At 35.1% G+C, this 27,446-nt stretch overlaps 1 protein-coding gene across 5 annotated transcripts in view; it reads right to left on the bottom strand.

The window, feature by feature from the left end:
* CEP128 (centrosomal protein 128) overlaps positions 1 to 27,446 on the bottom strand; it is a gene marked incomplete at its 3' end in the record, with an annotated part of 432,096 nt that overhangs the window by 364,457 nt on the left and 40,193 nt on the right. For all 5 annotated transcript variants that reach the window (XM_082451219.1, XM_082451220.1, XM_082451221.1 and 2 more), the window contains 4 exons: positions 19,964 to 20,090; positions 18,771 to 18,889; positions 15,911 to 16,002; positions 11,781 to 11,853 (listed from right to left, as the gene is read on the bottom strand). In XM_082451219.1, the coding sequence (XP_082307345.1) occupies positions 11,781 to 11,853; positions 15,911 to 16,002; positions 18,771 to 18,889; positions 19,964 to 20,090 (411 nt within the window). The remainder of the gene's footprint in view (positions 1 to 11,780; positions 11,854 to 15,910; positions 16,003 to 18,770; positions 18,890 to 19,963; positions 20,091 to 27,446) is intronic.

Genomic DNA, 27,446 nt, shown 5'->3' with positions numbered 1-27,446 from the left:
ATAGAAGAGAAGCAATAAATACAGCCCTGTTATAAGAAATCTTTTGCCATAAATTCTATAGAGTCAAGAAAGGTCCTGGTCACAAGGGATCTTACTGGGGCAACAGAAATGTTCTAAACTGGATTATGGTGATAGCTGCACAACCCAGTACTTCACTAAAAATCACTGAACTTTACACTTAAAGCAGATTAATTTTATGGTAAATTACACCTCAAGTCAGGTTGTTTTTTAAAAAGACATTGGTAAACATAAGTTTAATTAGTCAATAAAGGCTGAGCAAAAATATTCCATCAAAAAATTAGCAGTTAACATTTACTAAGACTGGTAAGTCTTGGGTTTCCAACTTCGAGTGCTGAAAAACAATTAAGATGTTTACTATGATATTCACAGGGCTTTACTAAAACGTCAAAATACCCTTCAGCATCAAGCTTCTAATTTATCCTAACAATCAACCCTAATATCCCAACAATTTACTACTGCGTCTGAAATAAAGGCAGTACCTGCTGTTATAGAAAACAATATTATAAATAAATACTAAAAAATTAAAAGTTGTTAATTCATTCCATTTTTACAAAATGGAAATATTTTTATCATTCACTCAATATAAAAAGTAATTAATAGCAACACTTATCAAAAATAAATAACAGGGAACCACCTCAAGCACATTAGATGGCTATTAACAAAAAACAGAAAACAAGTGCTGGGGAGGCTGCAGGGGAACTGAAACCCTGGCGCACTGGCGGTGGTTTATAAAAGTGGGCGGCCGCTATGGAGAAGAGTGCGGTAGTTCCTTAAAAAATAAAAACAAAGGTACCATATGATCCAGCAATTCCATTTCTAGGCATATGCCTAAAAGAACTGAAATCCGGGTCTCAAAGAGATATATGCGCACACCCGTATTCAAAGCAGCAGCATCCACAATAGCCAAAATGCAGAAGCAACTCAAGTGTCCACTGGCAGATAAATGGATAAACCAAATGTGGTTTATACATAACAATGGAATATCATCCAGCCTTAAAAAGGAAGACATCCTTACACGTGCTACAACATGAATGAATCTTGAAGGCCTTATGCTAAGTGAGATAAGCCAATCGCAAAAAGACAAATACTGTATCATTCCACTTATATCAGGTATGTAGAATAGTCATATCCATAGAAACAGAAAATAGAATGGTAGTTGCCAGGGGCTGTGGGAAGGGGGAATAGGTAGTTGTTTAATGGGTGTAGTTTCAGTTTTGTAAGATGAAAAGAGTTCTGTATTTGGTTGCACAACCACGTGAAGGTACATAACACTACTAAACTGAACGCTTAAAAATGGATAAGATGGTAAATTTTAGGTTATATGTATTTCACAACAATTAAAAATAAACAAACAAATATTATAGAATAAAAAATTTTTTTAATCTGCTAATACCACCTAGCACGAAAAAAATAATGCTAATACTTTGTTGTATACTTCCAGAAATTTTCCTATGCATATGTGTATGACTAGTCAAACACATATCCATTTTTAAACAAAAATTAGGTGTTATACATAGTATTTTATTGATTTTTTCAGTTTATATATATATATATTTTTATTTTTTCCCCACAGATCACAGACAGCTTTCCATGACAACAAATTTACGTCCCCATTTTTAGCAAAGGCATAGTTCTCTGTAATTGATTAAAATAATTCCCTGTTGATAATGGGCTAACAATTAATATTTATTTTTAAATATTAACATCTCAGTGATGAGAGGTTACTTCCATGATTAGGTTATAAAAATTCTAACTTTCAATCCTGCTAGCATGTTCTCTCTTGCCTTCTCACTTGCTTGCTCTAATGAAGCAAGCTGCCATGTTGTGAGATGCTCTGTGGAGAAACCACGTGTCAAAGAAACAAAAGAGGCCTCTGACCAACAGGTCATGATGCTTGATGCTTCAGTCCATTAACCTACAAGGAACTGAATGAGCGAGGAAGCAGATCCATTCTAGTCAAGGCTTGAGATGACTGCAGCCTGTGAGAGACCCAGAGCCACACAAGCCAGCTAAGCCATGCCTGCATTCCTAACCCACAGAAACTGTGAAATAATAAAAGTTTTAAGCCACTGGGTTTGGGGAGATTTGTTATGCAGCCATAGATGACTAATGCAATTTTAAATTGGTTTTCAAATAAATCCTCACCCAAGAAATAAAGAGTCTGATGAAGAAAAAAATATATATATTCTCCACTCCATCCATAAAATTTCTATCCATTTCATAGAATTTTGTTCTCCATTTCAAACTATTACAACCCCCCATTTCTTCCATGGTAAAGGAATTTTAACTAGACAGGTGCCTGCAAAATATAATCAATACAAAAATATATATATATATATATAATCAATACATTTTCTGGCCTCTTCAGCTGCTAGCTGGCCATGTGACTTAAATTTTGGTAAATGGGATACATGCATAAGTGTTGTGACAACTTCAAGAAATTATCCATAAATGATAGCGCATAGGCGCCTTTTGCTCTCATACCCATTCCTTCCTCTGTCTTGCTGCCCTAGCACACAGATGCTGCCATCCTCGACCATAAATTTGAGACCATAACAGCAGGAAAAACAAGAAGAGCATGACAGGAAGAGCCAGAATCTATTACATACTGTAGATCAGTACACACCACGTGGAACCCTGAACTCCCTACTTAAGACTTTCCCACAAGAGAGAAATAACGTAGTCTTTTCTTCCCAATCACTATTATTTGGGGTTTTCAGTTATTTATGACTGAAACTGATCTTAACTGACAAAGAGAAGCACTTAGTAGAAGGCAAAATGCTAAGCAAATACAACTACTGCCTCATACAACCATCGGAACATGGGAAAATAGTCATATCCTGCTCTGTTTTAGTCAAGCCTGAAGAAAACTATAAGTAATAAAATGAATAGGCACTATAGCTAGTCCGTATTGAGAAAAAATAAAACAGATACACAAACTAGCATGATTGAAAATGAATAAACACAAAGTATTTTATGAATTTCAACAGTGGTAGAATTATAATCTGGCGGCCTATAAGGCCACCAAAGTATCTTTAACGACCCAATCATCCAGACAGATCAATATGCTCAAAATACTTTCCTTTTTCTACTGCTAATACACTGATTCACCCAACTCCAACTAAGTCAGCAACAGCCAAGGACCTAAAACACTCATTTCTATAACTCCAGTTTTCTCTCTATCTATTCTTTCTCATCTATGTCTACATTACATTCTGTATCAGTTAGGGTACAGTCCAGGCTCTCTCAAAAAGATCAAACATATATCAGCTCAAATAAGATTGGTATTACATGTGTGCTCTCTCATCTTACAGCCCAGAAGAAAGCAGGACAAGCTGGCAGGCCACTCTGCTCCCTAAGGTCTTCAGAGGTCCGGGTTCCTTCCATCTCTTGTTCCACCACCCCTAGGGAGTTATCCTCACCTGCCTGGTTTAAGCTGGGTTGGTGCTACATCCCCATTTCAACCCACATTAAGAGAAAGAAAGTCCCAGACAAGTGGCTTTGTTTTCAAGGAGACATCCCAGAAGTTGCATGTACCACTTTTACTCACACTTAGTCACATGGTCACGACTCAGCCACACAGGAAAACTGAGACATGTCATCTCTACCTGAGCAATCACATGCCTAGACAAAACTGCCAGGGGTGTGGAGAGGGCTGATAAGGGGAGGAAGATGCAGATCTGATACTAAAGGGAAGAAGAAACTCAATACAATGGGCCGATGAGAACTAACATAACTTCAACACACACATTGTAATTTTAAGGTAAGCCACCTTTCATCGTTTTTTGGAAAAGAGTAAGATAAATGCTAATTCTCAGATGAAAGTATTAAAAGAAGACATTTAAAATACTAATTATAAAATCGAGCAGTATGTAACAAATTACAAATGCACATAGACTTTAATCTTGTAAATCCACTTCTAGAAATTTATTCTACCAATTTACTTTCCCATGTGAAAAATGGTACATGTACAAAATCAATAATTGCAGTACTGTGTATAAAAGAAAAGATTTAAACCACAGAAATGTCCATCAATATAAGACTGGTTAAATAAATTTTGGGACATTCATTCAATAGAATGCTTTAAATATTAAAAGAAAGGAATTAGGAAGCTCATGAGAGGCTAATATGGAACAATCTCAAATCTCAAAAATATATTAAGTGAAAAAGGCAATATACAGAACAGTGTGTTTATTAGGCTAACTGCTAACAATTAAATAACAAAAAAGGGAGAGCAGGAGAGGCCTCTCTCAGGGTAGTGACATTCAACAGGAGCCTTGAATGACAAAAGGGAGCTAGCCGTGCAAAAAATTGGGGAAATAAAAGTGAAGCCAGTGCAAAGACCATAAGGTAGGAATGAGTTTGGCAAATTCAAGGAACATAGAAAAAGCCAGATAATGCAGAGAGTATAAGCTATGCTAAGGAATTTGAAAAAGAAAAAGCTCAGATAGGATTTTAAAAAGCATGGGAGTAATTCACTATGATGACAATTTTTAAAAATCACATGGGGGAATTCCCTGGCAGTCCAGTGGTTAGGACTCTGCACTCTCACTGCTGAGGGCCCAGGTTCAATCCCTGGTCAGGGAACTAAAATCCCACAGGCTGTGTGGCGTGGCCAAAACATAAAAAATAAAATGAAAAATAATAAAATAAAATAAAAAATAAAAATCACTTGGTAACTGTCAGCACAGATATGGGCAATTGTAGGAGGTAAGAGACCAAGTTCAATGCAGTCTACTGCAGTGAACTCAATAAAAGTGACTGAACAGAAGTATTAGACAGATACAGATGGAATTGAGCAAGATTTCAGAAATAAAAAGGACAAGATTTGATAATGGATTGGAAGCGTGGTATGTAGAAAAAGATGTGGAGTGAATCCTAGGTGACCACTGGGTGGATTGTGGTGCCCTTTCCTGAGACAGGGAAGACCAAAGCAAGAGCAAGTAAAAACAGTTCTAAACAGAATGGCATGGACTTTGTCCCTAAGGACACAGCATATACTTGTAACTTTTGAATGATAAGATAATTCCCAATAATAAAAATTATTTTAAGGACTGCAGTTATTATTGCCTCCTCACATTTACTTTCTATTTGTAAGACCTAAGGGAAAAATATTAACAACATCACCCAATATTAAAAAATGCATTTTTCTCAGAGTACATACCAATCAATCAAATTTACTACTAAGATATCAAAAAGTCCTGAATCTCTAAATTTAGTTATAAAAATAGCAAGATAGGGACTTCCCTGGGGGCGCAGTGGTTGAGAATCCGTCTCCCAATGCAGGGGACACGGGTTCGAGCCCTGGCCCGGAAAGATACCACATGCTGCAGAACAACTAAGCCCATGCGCTACAGCTCCCGGGCCTGAGCTCTGCAGCCCACAAGCCACAACTACTGAGCCCACGTGCGGCAACTACTGAAGCCGCATGCCTAGAGCCCGTGCTCCGCAACGAGAGAGGCCACCGCAATGAGAGGCCCGCACACCGCGGTGAAGAGTGGCCCCTGCCCGCCGCAACCGGAGAGAGCCCGCATGCAGCAACGGAGACCCAACACAGCCAAAAATAAATAAATAAATTTATTAAATAAATAAATTAAAATAGCAAAATAACAGAATAAAAATTAGAATACCTTTAAAGTTAGCATTTAATGAAAGGAGGTGAAACAAAAGCAAAAGCATTCTGTTTATAGGATTGTATTCTGGCTTTTCAATATGTTGATTCCTCAGATCTTTAGTAATATCTGCTGGTTTAAAATCCATTCCAGTAAGTATTTGTTACATATCCTGCTGTTGTAATCTATGCAATAGCTATCTGACTAAACACAGTGTTGAGAAAGTTTTTAGAGTCGATTAATGATCAACATTTCCAGAAGTAGCTGGATCCACGTTTACATTTTTAATTTAAATAGTGACCCTCCTACAGAAATCAAAATAAAATTATCTTTTTCTTCCATAAATAATCAAACTTAATATGCACTCATATCACACTCAAGCGGGTAAAGCCTAGACAACTAATAGACTAAAACTTCCCCTGTGGTATGAGGCGCACAAAATATTGTTTATTATCACGATTAAGTGTTAACAGAAAATATTTTCCATAGCATCATGCTATAAATAATATCTCCCTTCCAATGGGCAGTTTGAAAAAAAAACAAACAAAATTATGATTCCCAAAGGATTAACAAATTAAATCTTGGCGTGTTTGATAGGAATACTTTTTGCCCCTCAAAGAAAAATGTGTTCTATAAACTTTTAAGATGTATTTTAGTTACTGAGAAAATGCATGATAAATAATTGCAATCTCAGAATAATGCACAATAAATATGATTAACAGGAGTTACCAAAAGAAAGTGAAATTGGTGGGAGATAGGAGCAGTCATTCATTTTTCTTTATATATTTGTACAATATTTAAAAGTTTTCCACAGTGAACGTGCATCACTTTGGTAATTTTATTTTAAACTTAAACCTGGAGGGGGGAACACAGCTGCAGCCTCTGAGAAGTTTAATGCTCAAACAACAAAACTGCATCTTCCCTGACAACATGCTATCATGAATTCACAAATACAACACAATATGTCAAACAGTTATAAAATGTAAATGTTGACTTCAGTTGGAATAAGTGAGTCACCAAATCTATATTAACCCTTGAACAGATTGATAGTAAACATCATGTGGCCTTCAGAAGACCTTCTAAAATTCCACAATATTATTTTTAAGTTTTACATTAGGCAATTGTTTCTTAATCAGAACTACATACACCCATGTGAGGTTTGAGATGCTCTCTGTACAGTTATGAGACAACCCTACTTTGAAAGCAAATTACAGAAAGCACAAAACAAGGTGTAACATCACAGCTTGATGTGAGGAACTAGCAGATGAACAATTCAACCAAGTGCACAGTTAGGTGTGTATGATCTTCCAGGTTTTGACAATATAAAAAGATGTGCCCTGATGAGCTGGGCCCACTGGACAGTTGAGTAAACAAGCAAGTTGTATAAACCAATTACACCAAAGAACTGAGCACTAGTGAGGTGTGACATCTATGGAATAGCGGTGCAATCATAGCTTTTATCTGATGTGGGATAATTCTTGATGCACAGTAATGATGAGAGAACTCAGGCTTTCTTTGAATTCAGCTGCTAAGATTGAACTCAGTGGTTATATTTTAGACCCACATTAACACTCTAGACTATATAGACAGTACTTGCTAATTTTACTTACTATATGAAAGAAATATAAATGAAGTAGCTCAGGTTCTCTTGTAAAAATGGCAAAAGGTGAAACTTAAAAAATGTAATGTGCATTATGCGAATTAGCATTTCAAACTCCCCAAACTCAAACTATCCCACCTATCTAACAATGTCAAAAACCAGCATGACCACTGGATATGTCCACGGCTTAGTCAGATCTATAAGGATCTCAGCAGAACACTGAAGATATCTGAGTTTGGATCAAAGCCCTCGATACAAGCATGCTCACGAGTTGTATACCTATGTAGCAAGTAATAGAAGCCTCATACAAGTGCATTAAGAATCACAAACATAGTAATGGAATCTGATAGATATAAAAAGATTCAGGGAGTTTCACTTCTAAAAATGACAGACTAGATAATTCAGACCAATCCTTCCACTGAAAATAACTTAAATAGCAAGAAATAATACTTTAAATATCTGTTTTAAGGCATTGGAAAGCTAAAGAGATAAAGACATATGAGACCAAGATGCAAGAGAATAAAGAAATCCAAAGAGGTCAGTCTATCCTTTCTCTCTCAAATATCAGCCCATTTCAGAAAAGGCAGCAGAGACACTGAGAAGCTGAATAGTTTTTCAACAGATGCGTAGGGTTAAAGAGGAAAAACAAGTTGAGAGCCCTTCCCAGGAAGGGGTTCCCTGGTTAAACTTCTCCATCCCCACATCCCAGCCTGTGGGCTGGAATCCTGAAGGACTATACACTAGCAGTAAGGATGAATCAGAAATAGTTGAAACCTGGCCCTAAAGTTTAACACTGAAATATCTCAACAATAAATGATAAGGTAATTCATGAGTGCTATGGCCCCTAATCTAATCTGTAACCAAAAGGAAACATGTCCTTTCATACATAATAATTATCAAATTATCTATGCAAGTTTACTTTGAAGAGAATGAAATAGTTTCTGTCATCAAAAATAACTAGACAATCAAAAGTAAACAGAAGGCAAAAACAATGTGATCAAAATCCCAGGAAAATAAGAGATAATAGAAACAGACCTATAGAAGATCCAGATGATGGAGTTATGAGACACAGATACACAGATTGAGGATTAGAACTACAAAGTAAAAAGAAAAGAAATAAAAATTCTAGAAACGAAATATGTAATAACTGAAAATAAAAATCAGTGGGTGGTTTTAATAGATTTGATTCAGCTGAAGAAAGGAACTAAATGAAAGTTCAGAAGAAAACATTCCAAATGAAGAATGAAGAAACAAATTTTAAAAATTATAAAAATGAACATAGAGAGGATCTGTCACCAAAAGACCCACTCTAAATAAAATTCTAAATGGAATTCTATCAGGTATATGCAGATTCACTCTAAAGGAAATTTTACAGTATGTTCCTAAGGCATACGTGGAATCTCAGAGATGTACAAAGAATAAAGAACATACAAAGAAATGTAAAACAAAGAAGAATAAATATAAGCGTAAATCTAAATGAACAATTACTATATAAAATAATAATAGTGATGTCTTGTGTGGCTCGATTAAACATAGAATTAAAATACATGACAGTAACAGAAAAGTGGAGAATGAGGTCAATGGAGTTAGTTTCTTAGATCCTTGCACTTGCTAGGAAGAGCTTAAAGTGCTACTTTATACTAGATTTAATAAATCAAGGATGCATGTTCTAATCCCTACATTAGCCATAAAAAGAATAACAAAATAAGGTATAATTAGCAAGATAATAAATATGAAAAATGAAAACTAATAAATCCAAAGGACAGAAGAAAAAATTTTAAAAACAACAGAGGTGGAACCAATAGAAAGCAAATAGTTAAGATGGTAGATTTATACAAACTAAATCAATATTTACATTAAATGTAATAGGGTAGATCCTCCAAATGAAAAACAAGGATAATTATATTTTTTAAATGTTAAATGATACTCTATAATACAGCATAAAAATATCAACTCCAAGGCATAAATCTTATAAACAATGTATTAAATATAAGACCTCTGGATAAAAAACTATAAAAAATTATTGGAGGGATTTCCTGTGTTCATAATTGGAAAACTCAATATGTAAATATTTGTATTCTCTCCAAGTTGACCTACAGAAACAATGTAATCCAATCAAGATCCCAGCAGGTTTTTAAACAATTTCATATTGATTCTAAAATGTATACAGAAATGCAAAGAGTAAAAAACAAACAAGACAAGCTTGAAAAACAAAGTAAAAGGACTTACTCTACCATATTACAACTTATCAGAAAGCAACAGTAATCAAGACAGTGTGATATGAGCACTGGGATAGATGTATTAACTAGATGACTGAACAAAGAGTCCAGTAACAGATGCCCGCACATATGAACATCTGATTTATGACCAAGACAGGACTGTAAAGTAGTGGAGAAAGGGTGGTAAATGAAACTGAATCCATTGGATATCCATATAAAATGTATGACCTCTACTTCACACCAGAAACAAATATCAATTCCAAGTACATACTAGATCTTAATGTGAAAGGTAAAACACTATCCTTCTAGAAGATTATATAAGGGAATATTTTGATGATCTTAAGATAGGGAACAATTTCTCAAATAGGTCAAAAAAGCACTAACCACAAAAGAAAAGATGGAAAATGAACTAAATTAAATTTTAACAAAAGGTTCCATTAAGAGAGTTTTAAAAATAAGAAGCAGCAGCTGTAGAACAGGAGACAATATTTGCAATACAGATAACTGACAAAGTGGTTGGATACTAAATATATAAAAACCTCCCACAAATCAATAACAAAAAGACAATCAAGCCAGTAAAAAAGTGGGCAAAAGAAGCAAACTGGCATTTCAAAAAAGAAAATAGCCAATAGCCGACAAACATATGAAAAGATGCTCATCATCATTAGTAATCATGAAAATGCCAATAAAACCATGCTGAGATACTGTAAGCACCTAACATAATGGCTACTAATGAAAGACTAATAATACCAAGTCTTTGAAAAGCAACACAATTTCTCATATGCTGCTAGTAAGAGTGTAAATTAGTGAAGCCACTTTGGACACCTGTTTATCAGTATCTACTAAATTGGAAGGCACCTAACAATTGCACTCCATGTTACATACCAACAGAAATGCAAACACGTGCGCTAAAACAATAAGATTGGTGACAGTAGATTATGCGTAATAGCCCACAATTTGAAATAATTCAAATACCTATCATAAAATGTTAAAATATATTGCAGTATATCCATACGATGCAATACTAAGGAGCAATAAAAAATGAACAAACTGCAAGTACATGACACATCAGCCAGAAATATCACAATCACGATCAGCAAAAGAAGTCAGACACAAAAAAAATGCCCTACATGGTTCCATTTATATAAAAAGTTCAAAACAGGCAAAATTAATCTATAGGTTTAAAAGTCAAAATAGTGGTCAGAAAAGGAGAAATTAGTGATTGGGAGGGGGAATAAGGAGGCTTCTTGTGCACTGGCCATGTTCTATTTCTAGATCCGGGTGGTGGTTTCATGGGTGTTCTCACCTTGTAATAATTCATCAAGCTATATAATTAATAATACATGTACTTTTCTATAAATACATTGCACCTCCAACCTTTTTAAATTAAAAATAAGAGAAAATAAGTTGATCTCATTGAAAATAGAGCATATCCATCTCAGCATATGCGGCCAATAAATTCAAACTCCAAAATAAATTCAGCACATCTATGTAAGAAACTGTAAACACAGTAACATCTGGAGAAAAGTTACAACTGGAGAAAAATTATCTGCTTTTATTAGGAAACTCTCAATTTTAATAAAACAAGTTAAGAAAATTCTGCTACTATCCCTTGTCTTACAAAAACAACGTTTTTGTGGTAAATGAATGAATACACATTGCTCCTGAAGTGGTTAAGTTTGCAAGTTTAGTGACAATTTCTAATGATATTTTTCTCCTAAAAAAAGAAAAAAAAAAACCTGATGATGCAAAGAAATGGACAATGTATGTACTTCATTTTTTATTTTAATTCCATCAAGAATAGTGATTTGATAAAAAGAAATCACTTAATAATGAGTGTCAACAATCTGAGTTTGAGATAATAAAACTCGAGAATTAGGGGTTTTTTTCAATCAACACCATGTCAAACAAAAAACAGAGAGCAAGGAGCTCTTTGCAGCAATGCTGATTACACGCTTCTGTGAGATGACCTGAAAATACTTAATGGGGAGTGCTACAGAGTCACTACCAAAAAATTCTGTATTTCTCAAATATCATTTAATAAAAACCACAATATCACTGAGTCAATAAAATTTAAAATCTCTTTCAAATATTCATAACTCTAAAAATTAATTCTATCTCTAATATACTACCACTATAAATATTTCAAACTTAAATACCTAAAATTCATGAATATCTTATAAGAGGTGCAAGAACATATTTTTAGACAAAATGGCATATACTACCCAAAAAGTTAAAATCTAGTAAACTTCACTGTGATTATGACCAGCTCAATCACTCTACCACCTGTGTATGAAATAAAACTTTCTATAAATAAAGAGTTCTCACCACTTCTTGTTTTTGGGTTTCATTAAGTTTTTCAGTCAGTTCTTCCAAAGCCCTTTTTGTTTCAGCATCGGACCTAGGCACATAACAAAAAAAGAGTATTTTTAAGTTGGCTATTTGAGAAAATATACATAATTCGTGAAATTTACAACATCATAATATGTTATTACATAATACTCTGCTGCAGTGGTTCTTAGACGTTAGCAAACCTATGAAACACCTGGAGGACTTGTTACAAACACAGTATCTATCAGTAGATATGCAATGGAGCCCAAGAACGTACACCCCTACAAATTCCTAGGTGAGGGGGCTTCCCTGGTGGCGCAGTGGTTGAGAATCCGCCTGCCAATGCAGGGGACACGGGTTCGAGCCCTGGTCTGGGAAGATCCCACATGCCGCGGAGCAACTAGGCCCGTGAGCCACAACTACTGAGCCTGCGCGTCTGGAGCCTGTGCTCCACAACAAGAGAGGCTGCGATAGTGAGAGGCCCACGCACGGCGATGAAGAGTGGCCCCCGCTCGCGGCAGCTGGAGAAAGCCCTCGCACAGAAACAAAGACCCAACACAGCCATAAATTAATTAATTAATTAATTAATTTTTAAAAAAAAATTCCTAGGTGATGCTGATAATGCCAATCTGGGGACTACACTTTGAGAAACAATGCTATACTAGATAACTTTCAATAAACAAACTCGCTGCAATATCTCCCATTTTAAGTTAAGAAGAATGAAAGAGGTAAGGAGGACAAAACTCTTGATCTCACATCCTCTCCAGGAATTCGTAATCAAATTACATCTGAGTGTGCTGTACAAACTCTGTCCTCACTCATTTATCTCCCATTACCTTTTTCCCAGCAAATTAATAACACACATGATAAATAATCAAATCGTACAGGAAAACGTATAAAGAAAAGCAAAGCTCTTTCTCTCTCACACTTATCTGGTTCCAACCCCCGCTGGCAACCATGCTCAACTAATACGTTCTCAATTCTTTTGCTGGCTACCTCCATCATTTTCAACTCTAGATATTTTCAACTCTGTTTTGAAATATTTAACTCACACTCCTCTCCAATTTCAGATAAATTTATTACTATTTTCAGTTCTTCTATTGGTTACCTGTGTAACTTAATACATTTATACCCATTATGAATTACTCCATCATAGAGAATTAATGCTTTTTGCTTACATTCTATCATGCTCACATTTTAGTCAGCTTCCTAGTTGGATCACTAACTTTCCTGTGTTTTTTTTTTCCTAGAGTTTTCCGTTACCTTTTGGCCTTACACAGGCCTTATTATCACATCATTGATATTTTTCTCCCACTTATTACTGAATCATCTACTAAGAATCTACTCCATTCTTCTTGACTACATTCTTCTCAAAGGACACGTACTTCCTGCTCGAATTCAGTGATTACTTTCTGGGCCTGCTATATGGCTATCATGCTGGAAATTACTTTCACTGAAGTCTCGGGTTAGTTCTACTATTTCTTATAATCTATATCTTCCTTTTTCTTGGTTGCCATTTTATTTTACTCATATGTCCTTAGTAATTTCCTCAGAAAGAAGTTATCTTAAACGGTAGACTTTCTAAGTCTTTAGACCTCTGATAAAGTCTTTACTTGTACTTCTTTCTTGGCTTTTGCGGTTCCATGTGCTGCTGGATTTCCCATACCTCACTAGCTCTTTCTTCTCAAGCCAGCTCCTCTTTTTATATGACTTCTAAATATTGGAACTCCTGGGCACTCAGCCCTGTCCTTGATGTTCTCCCTACAGTTTCTCTCTAGATATGATCCATTTCCATAGTTCCAAATACCACTTCTACATGCTTACCACACTTAAATTTATCTCTCTAATGGAGACTTCTCCTTTGAGTTCCAGAGTAAATACCTGGCTGCATATTTTACATTCCCACTTGGATGTCTCACTGGCATCTGAAACCTAACATATCCAAGGCCAAACTCTTAATTTCTATGCCTCACCTACCCCCACCAGTCTTCCATATTTCAGGAAGTGGATTTACCATCTATTCAGTTACTCAAGTCAGAAATCTGAGAGTCATCCTTGGTTTATGCTCTCTTACCCCTCATATCCAATCCATTGCCACATCCTAGCTCTGTGATCTCAAAAAAAACTTGAAACATCCCTGTTCATCTCTCCCTTGCCATAATCCTGGTCAAGCCATCATCTCTCATGCTAATGCAACAGTCTTCTAGTTCGCCCTCCTCTAATCAATTTTTCATATGGCATCCAAAGTAGGCGAGTTCTCAGTTAACTTTATATAATCCTTTCTAAAAGTTTGCTTTCTAAAAGTTTACTCATAATAATAAGTACACTTATTATAAATAATAAGTGTACTCTTATTTATTGTACCTTTTGCAATAAATGTCAAGAAAAATTAAAAATTAGTAAGTAAATGAGAATATCAACCTTTCTGAATCATGTAGGAAGTTAAACCTAACAACTTCCTACCCAGAATTTTTATAAACATGAATTAAGAATTGTGGTCTAAGTAAAGCAGAATTGGATCCTAAATCTTCCTCATCCACAACGTTAAGCCACCAGGATTCAAAAGAAAACTGACTCTTATTTTGGCTTTAATAAAATTTCTCTGCCTTACACATGCCCCTAGGTCACACAAACTATGACCAGATGGTACCAGCCCATGGATCAGAAGATTCCCAGTCCACCGCTGCATGTCCAAATGACCATTTAAACTAGTCAACTAAACCATCCCTGCAACTTCCCCTGTATCTTCCTACAGGACAACTACTTCCTGAAACTCATGTTCCTAATGCTGAATTTATACCCTTCCTTCAAATGTGGAAAAGCTACATAATAAAGCCATTCCAAGAACATACTGTATTAGAATATTAATGCCATTCTGTTGAGTTTATCAACTTGTCAGAAATAAATACCTAAGTATTAAATTAACTAACCCTTGCCAGTTTAAAAGATTAATAACACAGCTCAATAATATAGTTTAAAATTCAGGAATTTAAATGCTTTATTCATGTCAGCTATATGTGAAAATGATCTTGAACCACAGTGTACTATAAGTGGTACAGAGCAGACACTCTGGGGCTTTACTGCCTAGATTTGAATTCTGACTCCACCACATCCCTCCTTTGATCTCCAACAAGCTGAATTACTCCATCCCTCTGTGCCCCTGTTTCCACAACCAAAAAAATGGGGAAAATAATAATTACCACTTCATTAGAACTGTTGTAACAATTAAACCTAATTCTACCTGACATGAAATAAGTGTTCAATAATATTTACTAGTGGTAGTAGTAATAAAGGTAACAGTAAGGTCTTTTATTCTTATTACTAAATTTCCTGCCTTCCTCCTACAGAAGCAGATAAGTTATGCAGACTGTAGTTGATATTCAGATTTAACATTTATAGCTTTGACTCTTTTTGCTATAGCAACACAAAACTGGCATGTAGAATGATTTCATTAGCTCGAGTACGAGTTAGCAAGTGAACCTAGTAAACAAATTTCAATTCACCTTTTTTGTTCTCTAATCATTGCTGTATATAGATTATGACTTTTGAGATGGGATAAATGTTTGTTCCTTGAAAAATATGGCCTCTAAATGAAAGTCACCTGTCACCACTGATGATGAAAATGAAGACAGTGAAGAAATCTTAAATAAAGTGATACCTCTTAGGGACTACCCAGAATTGACAAAATTGCAAAACCTGGGCGGACATAAACAACTAGCTTTTGAAGATTTCAACTGAAAGATAAAATGTCAGATTCTACAATGACTCATGTCCACTGACGAATTCCACATTATGCTTTTATTTGCTCCAATGTCGATCAATGGGTCTCTGTCTCTCTCTCCAATGTATTTGCAAATCTACCTCTTTACTAAGGTCTTGCAACATATCTCTCCATAATGTCAGCATGAAATAAAATGTTCTTAAAAATATGAAATTAATTTGTCTAACACTGAGTCATGATACACTGTAAATTCAAAGGGTTTTGAACTGTTCTATGAATATACTTTAAAATATAGCATAAAAACATAGCACTTTTTTTTGGAAATTCATGTAAACATGTCAATTATAGAACCTATTTTATTCTTCTAATAATTCATCCCTCAACAAAAATCATATTCAGCTTTTACCGGCTTCTTCTGGCAAGTTCCCGGCTGAAATCATCTCCAAGGCGAACTTGTTCACTGCTGAGGTCTCGGAGGGACTGATGAAAAGCATGAAACTAATAAAAGCAAAACAAAGTTATCCATTTAGGATTCTGTTGAATTCTTCCATGAAGATTCACTGAGGGTAAGAATAAGAACTTGCTCTTTGCAATAATACCCATATTTATAATGTTATCAAGACCTAATAAAATTTTTTCTCTCAAAGAAAAGTTTTTAAAACTATATGTAACATTAACCATTACATCCTCTATAGTGCAGTATTTCACTCTTTATAGATACTCTCGAAAAGAGGTCTGGAAACTTTTTCTGTAAACAGTACAACAGCATATATTTCAGGCTTTCAGGTTCTATGGCCTGTGTCATAATTACTCAACTCTGCCATTATAGCTCTATGGCCTGTGTCATAATTACTCAACTCTGCCATTATAGCACAAAAGTAGCCATAATCAAATGAGCATGGCTGTGTTACGGAACTTTATTCAACTAGACCACATGCCTCAGCATGCCACCCCATGCTGCCAAGAAACCCTTGCCCACATGCATGAGGAACCATGAACAAGAACGTGTGGAGCAGCACTGTTCATGATGAGAACACTAAAAACAAACCGAAGTCCACTAAGAATGAAATGGAGATAAATTGCAATATATTCCTCCAGCGGAGTATCACACAGCAGTGAAAATGAAATGATCAAACCTACCTACACTCCGAAAACAAAACATTAAATGGAAAAGGAGAGTTACAAAATACACACTGCATTATTCCATCTATATAAAGTTTAACACAGGCAATACTAAGCAAGATATAAGTAGTAAAGATATTTTTAAAAATCAAGAGAATGATTAACATAGAAGTCAAAATAGTTGATAGCCCTTGGGGAAAGGAGGAGTGTAAAAGAGGTTTGGGGTGTATTATAAACCTCTATTTCTTGGTCTGGGTGGTAGTTACATGGATTTTTCATATTGTTGTACTTTTAATGGTAAATATGTATGCTATACATGTATGTGTAGGCTATAATTTATAATAAAAAACTAAGTTATACAGACTTGCAGAAATAACAAATTGATTCATTTCAACAAATTCACATTGTGCAACTAACCAGTGCCAGCAACTGTGCTGGGAAACAAGTGTCATGGGAGACAGATATGTAAACAGAACCACAAATGCTGCACTGGGGCATTAAGAAAGTACACAGTCATATGGAGCTAAAGGTCATATAAGAAATGGACTAAAACAAGGAAGAACAATTAAAAAGAAAGGAGGAGAGGTAATACAGCAGATGAACAACAAACCATTCACTTAGGTTTTGCCATGATGATTTTCCAGTTTCGCAAAGCAGAATACTAGGACTCATCTTTGACACCGCCTTTTCACTCATTCCCACCCTCCCGAAATGGTCATCTGATCTTCAAGACCTTTCATTTTATCCACCAGATAGTTTTTAAATCTACCACTTTCTCTCCAACTCCATTTATCCTAATCCAAGTAGCCATCAGCTCACACCCAGAACACAGCAATATCCTTCTAATTGGTTTACCCACACTGACTCCATTTTCTACACTAGAGCCAGAGTGATCTTTTCAAATTGTCACCCTCTTACATGGCTGTGCACGGTCTCAGGGTTTCACACTTCTTTAGCAACATGGCCTTCTTTAAATTACTCATAGGTGCTATCTTCCTTCCTGCCAAGGTATTTGTTCTACCTCAAATGACTCTTACTCAACTTTCGGATCTCAGCTCAATCTGCCTTTCTTTGGGAAGCCTTCCCTAACTGGGGCAGGTCTCTCTATAAACACTCCTATAGCCCTATGCTTCCTTCTGTTAGAGCATGCATCTCGGCTCATAATTATGGGTGTATTTACATACTTTTTGATTAGTATCTAGCTCCCCCTCTAAATTGTAAGCTCCGTGAAAAGGCAAGGTTTTTTGCTCATCACTGTTTCTAAGCACCAGCACTTTGTCCCAGGACAAAGGCACTAAATAAATCAAATGAAAGAGTAAGTAATATTAGGATATTGTTCTCTGCTCTAGGTTTTATCACATAATCCACACTAGCAAGGTGCACCTACCAAAAAATAACACTGTCAAGGAAAAGTTTCTACAAGGCGTCTTCTAATGCACTTGGTTCTGTTATCTCTTTATCTTATGTTATAATAAAGGAAAGCTACAGATGAGTATCCTAACAAACTCTGAGTCCTCAATCTTAAAACTACCAAAACAAAGATGTCAAAGTCAGCAACATCTCCTAGTCCTTATCTAATTAATTTAGCTACCCAAAGCAATAACAAAAAAAAAATTTTTCAGCTCTTGCATAGAAGTTTAAAGAAGCAGAAAAAGAAATATAGCTATAGAACTAATACCTTCAAAATCTTTAGTGAATGCATAGAAAAAGTCTAGAATTCCTGCTTAATACAAAGTGGCTTCATCAATGATTCAACAATCAGAAAAACACTAGTGGAAAAATCAATAGGTTAACCACACAAAGACTAACTGTTCATACTAAACTAAACTTAGCAAAATAGAAACTAGCTGACTTAGCAGAGCTTGGAAAAGAGCAAGCCATCTGAGCAAGGAAACAAAACATGTCCAGCTAAACTCACTTTTAAATGTTCTACAAAATATAATCCTCCATAACAAAATTCAAAATAAATGTATGATGATGATCAACACATTGAAAATAAAATACTTTACTTGGTTTAAAAAAATAATAATCATTACAAAGTTAGTGATGATCAAATTCTTAGTTAAAATACAGCCATAAAATTCAAGTGTTAGTGATTTAAATAGAAATGCAAGGAACCAGACTACAGAATGGGTACAAAATACCTGGCCCATGTCATCAGTCTCCCGAACAAATCGGACACCAGTTCTGGACCTATTTCGTTTAATACCCTGTTGATCCCCATAGTCTTTCAGAGGTGAGGTAGGTGGAAAACGGTGGCTCTCTTTACAGAAGAAAGAAAAGGGAAAGGATTAAAAACACCACATGAGAAGAAACGATCTAAAATTTTACTCAGGAAATACACAGCAGACATGGATATATACATGTGCCCTCAACCTGGATTATTTCCCACAGACAATGACAAACAAATATCTCGCTGTGGCCATAAAATTCCACAAAATTGGCACTTATCTTGCTCTTAAAGCAGATAAAATGAACAACTGAAGTAACCTGGAACTAGAACACATCAAAAATTCTAATTGGCTGTACTTTTCAAAGAAGCAATATAGTATTTTCTCTTACATAAAAATAGTAAGTTGCTAAAAAAAAAAAAAAACTTTTATGACTCCCTAAAATAATACTAATAAAACAGAATTTTTCAAATAACAAATTATCTAAAATCTGAATGGTGTTTAAAAATCAGAATAAACTAAACTACATAAAGAAATATAGCTGATTGTGATTTTTAATCATTATTATCATGACCAATAACGATATTAACAACACAAGCTACTAATGTTCACTCTGTCTAAATTGCCTCTCTTCACTGCAGACTTTTCTAAGTCTCTTCTATTCAAACATGAACCTCAGTGCTGTAGGAAAGTATAATTATATGCAAACTAAGTGCTATCACCTTTTATGTAGCCATTGAAATCGAGCTGCACACCAAGGATAAAATTCCCGTTATTAACAAGTGTCACAGGATATTTCATAATGAGACTTTTGAAAAACTATGAACCTAGGACAAGACTTCTAATCCAGAAAGTACACCACACAGTAAATCCTATCTGTGTGTGTGTTTTGACTGGAGGCAGACAATTAAATAAGGTTCTGTCAGGTGAAGCTCTACATGGTCCACAGAGCCTGAGAAGAACAAAAGTAACAGACTCAGAATATCAAAGTTCCATTGAACATACTTCAAAATATTCACTCTAAAACCCTGACTGCATCTTCTAACACCTTACTTGTATGATTTTATGTATGGGTTATATTTGTCTAAATACTACATGTATTCAATATGTACTTCAGGAATATTTTTAAGACAAAGAAAAGGTTTTCAGAACATCTGAAGAGTTACCTGTCACAGTGCCACCATCGAGGTCACTTGTACTCAGACTTGTAACAGAAATACTTCTCCCTCCGGAGTTTCTCAGTAACCGTTGACTCCGCAGTTGGCCTATTGATTGTTCCAAGCTTTCTTTTAACTAAATTAAAGGATACAATGAAGGGAGATTTATTCTCTTTAAAAAACTTCCAGATACAAATAGCCTAGAGATTTTAAAGCTATTTATGAACTATCTGGGTTCCCAAAGAGAATTTATATCAGAGAAAATTTTGAACTAAGTTATGTTAATAGAAATATAAAAATAGTAAATATAAATATTTTAAGACCCAATTCTAACATCTGGTTTTAAATAGCATCTGTCACTACCTATTCCATCTTTCTATTACCATCAGATTGATGTGCCACCCATGCTTAGAAACATAACAAAGCCAACATATCTGAAAAAGAGAAAGCCTTCCTCCCTTCTAAACATTCCTTCAGAAACCTCAGATCTATAATAAACAGGAAAATGAACAGCTGTCACAGTGACTTCTGCTTTGAAAAAAAAGTGCACCGCCGAATTCTGTATCAGAGTATCTTTCATTCTTTCAAAGATTTCAAATCCCAGAAAACCACGTGGTCACATGTTGGACTGTTAGTACAAACTAGGATCACAGTTGTCCAAATGCTCTCTTCAGGTTATTAGGGAGTTAGCCAGAGCTGTACAGAACTATCGACCTGAAAAGAGGATTCAACTAAAACCCAAAGGAACAAAGAGTAAAACTTAGGAAAATCCACATACCCTGAATTGCTGAGAAACTTCTGGTCTAGATATTTTAGCCAAGGATGAATAAAAAATAATGTATGGATCCAGAAAACAAATCATCTATAACTCTTTAAAGAGAATGTCAAAACAAAACAATTGATTGAAAAGAGAGGACTTCCTAAATTCAGCCAAAATTAAAAGGTAGAACACCACTTATATGGGGAATAAGTTGGTTTCCTTGGGGAACTGTGCAGAAAGAAAGTAGCTTCAACTGAAGGAAGAGCACAGCTGAAACAGAATATGAGTCACAAATGAGCAAATCCTTTTTCACTTTGGTTGTTTGGACTTAGCTGTTCTGGAGAACCAAGGTTAAAATAGTCTGGATTAAAAGAAGTAGAGTTAGAATTTCAACAATTTATCTCTATTGCCACTCTCATTTCTGAAAAAAAAAAAAGAAAAGAAAGAAAAAGCTAATATTTCCATACCCTCTGTTCCCTGCTTCTCTAAATTGGCATATGTACAGTAATACCATCCTGCCTGAGTGTTCACCAGCTGTAGGACCTAGACTATCAATCCAGGAAACATACAGATGAGGCCTGGGAGAACTAAGGTCTACCTGGAGAGTAATTTATACACAAGTAAAATAAAAAACTATGTTTAACATGTAAGTAGTCAACAGGTCTTATTACACAGTGAACACAAAATAGCATATCAGTAATCTATGACAAAGAGTCAGAATAAAATTGTACAATGTTAAAATTAAAAACCTCAAATCCAAACTGTAACATGAAAAAAGGACTAGAAAGGTAAAACGACTTTAGATCACACAAGTTAGTGACAGAACCAGCTCTACTAACTTTTCCTGTGTTTATTATTTGCATCTTTCAAACTAAGCCTGATGTCAGTATCCCTTTTTTTCATTGTTTTTTTTTTTTAATTGAAGTAAAGTTGATTATGCTTTTGGAAGTAAAGTCAGCTGACATTTCTAATTATTGCTTCTTTTTGAAGGTAATTTGCCCCTTACAGCTCTGGCTCTGTTTAAGATTTTCTCTTTGCCTTTGAGTGTCAATGGTTTTACAATGATATGACTACGTACAGCTTTACTTGTAGTTATCCCATTTCTGACCCATAGAGATCATGGAATCTGTAGCTTAATCTCTTTCATGTGTTGTAAATTTTCAGCCACATCTCTTCATTCTTTCTGCCTCATTCTTTCTTTCCTCTCCTGGAAATCCAGTTGGATTTAAGTTTTATCTTTTTTACCAAATCCCATGGGTCATTTATGATCTTTTCTGTATTGTTCATCCTTTCATTCCTCCATTCTTCTTTCTGGATATATTATGCTGATCTATCTCTCAATTTATTAATTCTCTCTTCAACAGTATACAAGTTGTTACTTAATCCATCTGTTGATGGTTTTCTCTAATTTATTTGTTTGTTTATCTTAGTTATATTTTTCAGTTTCTGTAATTTTCATTTTTTGTTTTTTTGGTTTGGATTTTTTTAGAGTTTTCAATTCTTTGTCAAAATTCTCAATCTTTTCATTTCTTGAACAGGTTAATCATAGTTATTTTATAATCTCCTACATGTTTCTGTTGTCTGTTTTTTCCCTTGGTTTTCAGTCAACTCTTGTATTTTCTTATGCCTGAGTATTTTTTTTTATTATGTGATAGACATTGTATATGAAAACTGTAGAGTTATTTAAAGCTCTGGATGATGACATCTTCCTTCAGAAGGGATTTGGGTTTGCTTCTATCAGGAAGTCAGGCTAGGGTCACTAGGAAACCCAATGTACCTTAATTCATTAGAACTGAGATGATTCAAAGCTGGGCTTCTGTCCCCATCAGCACTGGTCAATTTTCAATTTATCACTGCTCTTATTTTCAATTCACCATTTTTCCTAGGCTATCACCCTTTGGGGTCTCAATCAAAAGCTGGAGGGTTCCTGAACTCCAATTTTGGTCCCTCTAGCCTCTTTGAGTCTACAGATAGCTCTAATCTTATCTGCTTCTAAGCCACCTCTTTTGAAATCAGCTACTGCCTTGACAGAGAAAGAGTCCCAAATGTAGGACTCTTCCTTCTGGACTTCTATTTTTGCCAGATCTTGACTATAAAATTCCTCACTGCCTTGGTAGTTCTCTGATGGTTTCATAATATTATTTTTTACATTTTTTTTCACCTTTCCAGTTGATCTGAATGGGACAGTTGATCCAAAATAATCTTATCTACCAATGCCAGAAGCAGAACTTGCCAGCATCCTTTTTATGTGGGCTTATTTGCTAACAAATCCTGAGCTGTAACTAAAACCTGATTAAGAAGATGAATTTTCACACACACATGCACACACACAATATCACTGCTAACAACAAAAAACTCACCATGGAACATATGGGAAAATATTGCAGAACAACAGAAATGATACATTACCCCCAAAATCTAGGAGGAATAAGAGATGTTGGAAAATTGGTCATTTCAGAAATAAGATAAAAAGTTAGACAAACTATTTGGCAACCTCATTTTAAAACTCTCAAAAGATATAAGCCATTGAACAGATGAACAGGCTAATACATAAAGACCAAAAAAATGAACTGTAAAAGGTAAATGAGTGAGATGAAGATTTCTTTGAATCACTCCTATAAACATCATGGCAAAAACAGATCCTCTACCTAAGATACAAAACTAAACATGTAATAAAATTAGAACCTACACTTAAAGTAGCGATAATACAACAGACACAGCACAATATCTAGTCATGATGTACAAAACCAATTTGATAACTCCTAAAATACAAACACCAAAAGATAAAAAGATATAAAATTTGTTTTAAACTCTTTAGGATTATAACTTCTAATTAGGTGCAAAAGCAAACCAAACTCGAAATTACATAAAAACAAAACAACACTAATAAAATTCAATTTAATATTAATTTATAATACTATGATGGACAATGCTATTTTGCTGAAACTAAATCAGTGTTCCACACAGACTGTGGTACTGACTGCAATGGTGCAGATTCTAAAAGTTTATCATGGGGCTTCCCTGGTGGCGCAGTCGTTGAGAGTCTGCCTGCTAATGCAGGGGACACGGGTTCGAGCCCTGGTCTGGGAAGATCCCACGTGCCGCGGAGCAACTGGGCCCGTGAGCCACAACTACTGAGCCTGCGCGTCTGGAGCCTGTGCCCCGCAACGGGAGGGGCCGCGATAGTGAAAGGCCTGCGCACCGCGATGAAGAGTGGCCCCCGCACCACGATGAAGAGTGGCCCCCGCTTGCCGCAACTAGAGAGAGCCCTCGCACGAAACGAAGACCCAACACAGCTAAAAATAAAAATAAAAATAAATTAATTAATTAATTAACTAAAAGTTTATCATGAATACCTCACCACATACCAAGTGTTGATTCCATTTCCCCCACTTTCCCCTATATAAACTACCGCAAAACCAGCATCATAGAACATGTTATGACATATTTTCACCTCAACTTGATATAAATGTACCATTTACATATTAGGTCTATTCTTTTATCTCTGTTCATTTGACATTAGACTAAAACAAATGAAGCATTACTATAATGTACCAGTAAGAATAAAAATAAAACTTGGGCACTGAAATTGAATGGCAATACTTGTTTGCAATGTAGTTTATCCAAATTGTTAAGACATGCTTTTAAACATAGAAGTCAAGTGGGAAATCTCTCTATAGCCAAAGATGAAATAATTTGGGTATCAATAAAAATATTAACTACAATGGAATAAAGCAGTTCAAATATGAATAAATTTGTGAGTTAATGATACTCAAGGAGAAAAAAATAGTCACTGGTCACCAGCAGAGAATGCTAGGGAAATAACTCATTATTTTGGAAACTAGTAAATAAATTTAAAAATTTTTTAACTGTATAAGCTTTCAGATTAACATTAACATAGCAAATTTTAAAATCCTCATAGAGATCTCTGAAAGCCCTGTGACATCTCTATTTGAAAGTCTGATTTGAGACAAAATATAAGTCAAGCTTAGAGAATCGAAAAATACATACAACTCAGAAAAACTGACTATACTGCACACCAAATCTATGCAAAGAGATCATCCAGGCAGCAATGGGTACTCCATATAAGAGGTGTGATCATTAAAAACATCATGATTCACAAGGACCAGAGGAAAGCCTAGCAGTCCTTTCCTCAGTTCTACTCCTTTTGTTTCTGTTCCTGTTGACATATTTCACACCCTAATATTTTATTTTGAGGATGAAATAAGATAATGTATGTAAAATAATTAGAGCAATGCCTAGGGAAGATTAGTTTGTTGAGTAAATGGTAGTTTTTACTGTGATGATTACAGACAATGAATATAAGAGCAAAAGTAAATGAAGAAATGGGATGTTTTAATCTGGAGAAGCTCTTTAGAAGAATGTCATTCCCTAAAAATGACTTCACTGAATTCTTCTAGTTGCATGTCTACAGGCTCTTAAACAGCAAAAATATCAATATTCTCACTATCAGCTATTTCTTTTTAACCCCACATCTAACTCCTCCATAATATAATTCAAATTTCATTCCAGCATTATCACTTTTCATTTCTTTGCCACGCTTTCACCTTTTTGACCAATTCCTTTATTATTATTATTATTATTATTTATTTTTGTAAAATAGCATGCAGGTTTATCATTGGGAGACAAGGAGGTATCACAACTATAATTTTCACTGTCTGCGACCCATCAGCAACAGACTTCAAAAGCAGCAATTTGTTATTTATACAATAATGTGTGGACTGAAGAGCCAGCAGCAAAGTTTGTCCTTTTTGCAGTTACTCATCGTTAATATACTGTTGTGTTAGCTGAAATGTGAATTGTGTTGTTTGGGGACTGGTGTTATTTGACCAAATAGGGGTAATGAAATTCATGCACATCAAAACCATGCAACAAGGACCAACTGTCTTTACTTTTCAGAGTCCTGAAATAGCTGCTCCATGCATTCGGAGAGGTTTTATAGCTGTATTCAGTGGAAGAGTATGCTAAACTCCACTTCGCCTGGGACCAGAACTCTGGTTTGTTTGTTTAAGTAAAAAAATATTGACTTTCCAAAATTCATTAATAGCAAGCTTCTTGACCAGTTTCTGGGAAGGTAAGGTTTCCAAGCAACTGTAAACAACTAAGAAACTAGGCACCAACTTCACACACACTATCAAAAATGCCTAAGAAATAAATCATATTCAGTAAAATTTGACTTCAATAAGACGAGATGAAAAAAGGCAAAGAACCACATGGGTAAACTTCCTTGGTCAATTTACAGTTACTGATACTAATAACCAGTGTATCTCACGTATTCACATTCTCAACAAAACTAATCACATCCTTGACTAAGCTCACTGTGAGAAAGAGAAAAAAATATCACACAAAACTAGTCACTAGGAAATTCTTAAAAGATATCTACCATTACTTCCACAAAGAGACCATAATAAAAACAAAGTAGGAACAGTGATTACTCACACATAAATATAGTAGCTACCAAATATTCAAATAATTACCTTACATACAAATGAAAAACACAACTTTAAAAAAAAAAAGCCAACAAAAACTTTGATAAAAATTCTAAATGCTGCAATTCAAAGTCAGCTTAAATTCTGGAAACCATTAAAGATCCTATTTAGTTTCTCCAGATACTTTCTTACTCCAAAGTATCCCTTATTTTCATACTAAGAAAATATATCCCCTAAAATAACACAGATTATACAGAAATGCATGCAAAGTATAGGTAACCGCATTCACTTAGCTGCATAGTTGAGCAGAAATTGGAGACATCTGAATATTTCATCTAACCATTTAGTTTTGTTTTCACCTGACAGTAAAGAGTCAGTATTTGGCAAACATTCACAATGTATATAGCACTGGTGACTATGGAGACAGTTTGTGTAGTAAGTTTAGATATACCTATAACGTTGACATTAGAAACAAAAAAAAAATTAAAGTACTTTGATTTACAAATGTTAGGGGTCAACTTGGCAAAATCCAGGACAAAAGTAGAGGCAGAAAAGAGGTCATTTTAAAAAGTTTGTCCTGGGTAATAATGTCAACCGTAGGCACATTGATTAAGTGCTTTCTGCTTGACTTTCCTTCACTGCCTGTTTCTCCACAGAATGCCAAGGTTGATCTGGCAATACACTGCAAAATAGATTGGTTGTAGAGTTAATTTTATCAGCTCTATTTTGGTTCCTTACAATCTATTAAAACTAGAACAAAGAGAGGAGGAGGACAAAAAAGGAGGTGGAAGAGGTGGAGGAGGAGGGGAGTTTTATAAAATTAGAGTGCAAATTTATGGTTTGCATACTTTTCTGGTCCCACCATCTGTTGTTAAAATGTATTTTTTAAATGGTTGCTGCTATCTTATTTTTTATTTACCAGAAAGACCATTAGCTCTGACTGCTATCCCTAACCTCTCTCCATAGGCTGATTTATGGAAATATAAGTCTGTACTAATACTTCTGAAATTTAGAAATTCCCTTTCAAATGATACATCATATTTATTTATGTGACTATTTTATTTTTAAATGAGATCTCATATATTCAAAGCCCATATAGCATACATATTCTAACAATTTTTATAATTTTTTAAAGTATTTCCATATAATATTCTGAGTGTTATTAAATGAGCATACATGAGGGTTTCCCTGGTAGTCCAGTGGCTAAGACTCTGAGCTCCCAGTGCAGGGGGTCTGGGTTCGATCCCTAGTCAGGGAACTAGATCCCACATGCTGCAATTAA

The sequence above is a fragment of the Balaenoptera physalus genome (genome assembly GCF_965194825.1).
Source record: "Balaenoptera physalus genome assembly, chromosome: 2".
NCBI classification, from domain to species: Eukaryota; Metazoa; Chordata; class Mammalia; order Artiodactyla; family Balaenopteridae; genus Balaenoptera; species Balaenoptera physalus.
The sequence above is the reverse complement of the archived record's forward strand: the minus strand, read 5'-3'. Positions and strand labels throughout refer to the sequence as shown.